This window comes from Neopelma chrysocephalum, unplaced genomic scaffold, assembly GCF_003984885.1.
Source record: "Neopelma chrysocephalum unplaced genomic scaffold, ASM398488v2 Primary Assembly neopelma1_197, whole genome shotgun sequence".
NCBI classification, from domain to species: domain Eukaryota; kingdom Metazoa; phylum Chordata; class Aves; order Passeriformes; family Pipridae; genus Neopelma; species Neopelma chrysocephalum.
Window position 1 is genome coordinate 200,363 of NW_020897859.1, and position 2,650 is coordinate 203,012.

Below are 2,650 nucleotides of genomic sequence, written 5' to 3' on the forward strand. Positions count from 1 at the left end.
TCCCGTGTCCCTGTCCCTGTTCCATTCCCGTGTCCTGTGTCTCTGTCCCACTCCCGTGTCCCTGTCCCGTATCCACACTGTCTCTCCGCAGCGAGGGCGCTTTGCCCCATCTTGGTCCGGCCTGGTCGAGGAGTTGGAGCTGCTCCAGGACCGGCTCCGCACCTGGAACACGTGGAGACCCCGCTGAGCCCCCGGAGAGCACCTGACCCGGCACAGCTCCGGGATCCCGCCAGGATCCCTTGGGATTTGGGGTCTCCTGGAACCGCCTGGTGCCCCCAGCTCCTCTCCGGGCGTTCTGGGGGTCCCAGGAAGGGCAGAGTGGGGACCCGGCTTTCCATTAAACCTGTGCTGCCTCCACGAGGCCTGAGGAGCTCCGGGATGAGATGGGATCGGAGCCGAAGGGATTGGAGGAGGCGGGATGGGACTGGGAATGGGGATGGGAATGGGATGGGAAAGGAATGGGATGCAATAGGAATGGGATGGGGATGCTGCGGGATCCCAGAACTGGGACCCTCAGCCCTGGGATCCCTTGGAACTGGGATCCCCTGGAACTGGGATCTCTTGGCACTGGGATCTCCTGGAACTGGGATCTCTTGGCACTGGGATCTCCTGGCACTGGGATCCCCTGGAACTGGGATCCTCCAGCACTGGATGCCCCGGCACTGGGATGGATCCCCTGGCACTGGGATCTCCTGGCACTGGCATCCTCCCCACGGCACTGGGACCCACGGCACTCAGCAAGCCCGGGCACCGAGGGCGCTCTCTCCCGACCGCGCGGGCGCTGCCGTCGCCTGTCGCGGGCGATATCGCGACAGACGGGAAGGGCGCTGCCGCCCGGCCGCCCCTCCCGCCCACACCCAAGATGGCCGCCGCGCCTTCCCCGCCGGACGCCACTTCCGGCCCGCCTCCCCGGGGGCGACGCGGTGACGTCACGGGCGTGCGTCGCCGCGCGCGCGGGAGCGGGACAAGATGGCGGCGGGGCCGATCTCGGAGAGGAACCAGGGTGGGAAGGGGAGGGGGACGGGGGGCAATGGGGGGCACTGGGAGCATCGGGGGAGGCACCGGGAGGACCCTGGGGACGTGGAAGGAAGGGCACCGGCGGGCTCTGGGGACATGGGGGGGTGGTCTGGTGTCCCGAGGGAAAAGGGGGGGCTGGAGGGGCCGCCTGGATAAGGGCGGATTAGGGGGGATCTGGTGAAGGTTTGGGAGGGCTTTGACTTGAGGGGTCCCAGCCCCGAGCCCCCCGTTATCCCGAGGTTTTCCGGCTCTGACCTGCATTCCCACAGATGCCACGGTGTACGTGGGAGGCCTGGACGAGAAGGTCAGCGAGCCCCTGCTCTGGGAGCTCTTCCTGCAGGCCGGGCCCGTGGTCAACACGCACATGCCCAAGGACCGGGTCACGGGCCAGCATCAGGGTGAGAGACCCCCCCAAATCCCAATGGGGACCCTGCAAATCCCAAGGGGGGGCAGAACCGGGGGCGGGGGGACACGGGCCAGCAGCAGGGTGAGGGGCTGGGACCCCCAGACCTGAGCAGGAGGCAGAACCAGGGGTGGAATTGGGGTGGGGAAGGTGAGGGATCATCTTCCATCCCTCAGGGGGTGTTTGGGGCCCAGGGTTTAGATCAAGTAGGGATTGAATAAAATGTCAGGTGGGGCCAAATCAACGGGGTTCCAATCCATAATTAAATGGGGTTTTGAATCAATTGAGGTTTAGATCAAGTGGGGGGTGTGGTGGTCTCCCCTCTCCTGAAGACCCATTGGGTTCCCCCCGAGCCCCCTGGGGTGCCCCTGAGCCCTTTGGGGTCCCCCAGGGTACGGGTTCGTGGAGTTCCTCAGCGAGGAGGACGCCGACTACGCCATCAAGATCATGAACATGATCAAGCTCTACGGGAAACCCATCCGAGTGAACAAGGCCTCGGCCCACAACAAGAACCTGGACGTGGGCGCCAACATCTTCATCGGCAACCTGGACCCCGAGATCGACGAAAAGCTGCTCTACGACACCTTCAGCGCCTTCGGGGTCATCCTGCAGACCCCCAAGATCATGCGGGACCCCGACACGGGCAACTCCAAGGGCTACGCCTTCATCAACTTCGCCAGCTTCGACGCGTCGGACGCGGCCATCGAGGCCATGAACGGGCAGTACCTGTGCAACCGGCCCATCACCGTGTCCTACGCCTTCAAGAAGGACTCCAAGGGCGAGCGGCACGGCTCGGCCGCCGAGCGGCTGCTGGCGGCGCAGAACCCGCTGTCGCAGGCCGACCGCCCCCACCAGCTCTTCGCCGACGCCCCCCCGCCCCCCTCGGTGCCCACGCCCGTGGTCACCGCGCTGGGGCCCGGCGTCACCCCCCCAGGTGGGTGAGATGGGGGGCTGGGGGTCCTGAGGGGGTCACGGTCACATGGGGGGGTGATAGTGACATTGGGGGAGTCATGGTGACACCCCACCCTGGGGCCTGGTGTCACCCCCCCAGGTGGGTGAGATGCGGGGCTGGGGGCCCTGGGAGGGGTCATAGTCACATGAGGGGGGTGACAGTGACACTGGGGGGTCACAGTCACATGGGGGGGTGACAGTGACATTGGGGGGCTCACAGTGACACCCTACCCTGGGGCTCAGGGGTCACCCCCCCAGGTGGGTGAGATGCGGGGCTGG

General features: G+C 66.3%; 2 protein-coding genes across 2 annotated transcripts in view; both read left to right on the plus strand.

The window, feature by feature from the left end:
* MTMR11 (myotubularin related protein 11) overlaps window positions 1-357 on the plus strand; it is a 4,839-nt gene extending 4,482 nt beyond the window's left edge. Inside the window, 1 exon segment of the mRNA XM_027702836.1 lies at window positions 92-357. Within this exon segment, the coding sequence (XP_027558637.1) occupies window positions 92-187 (96 nt within the window). The 3' untranslated portion in view covers window positions 188-357.
* A 552-nt stretch (window positions 358-909) lies between these two features.
* SF3B4 (splicing factor 3b subunit 4) overlaps window positions 910-2,650 on the plus strand; it is a 23,081-nt gene continuing 21,340 nt past the window's right edge. The window contains exons 1-3 of the mRNA XM_027702837.1: window positions 910-1,003; window positions 1,287-1,415; window positions 1,812-2,354. Of these exons, the coding sequence (XP_027558638.1) occupies window positions 970-1,003; window positions 1,287-1,415; window positions 1,812-2,354 (706 nt within the window). The 5' untranslated portion in view covers window positions 910-969. The remainder of the gene's footprint in view (window positions 1,004-1,286; window positions 1,416-1,811; window positions 2,355-2,650) is intronic.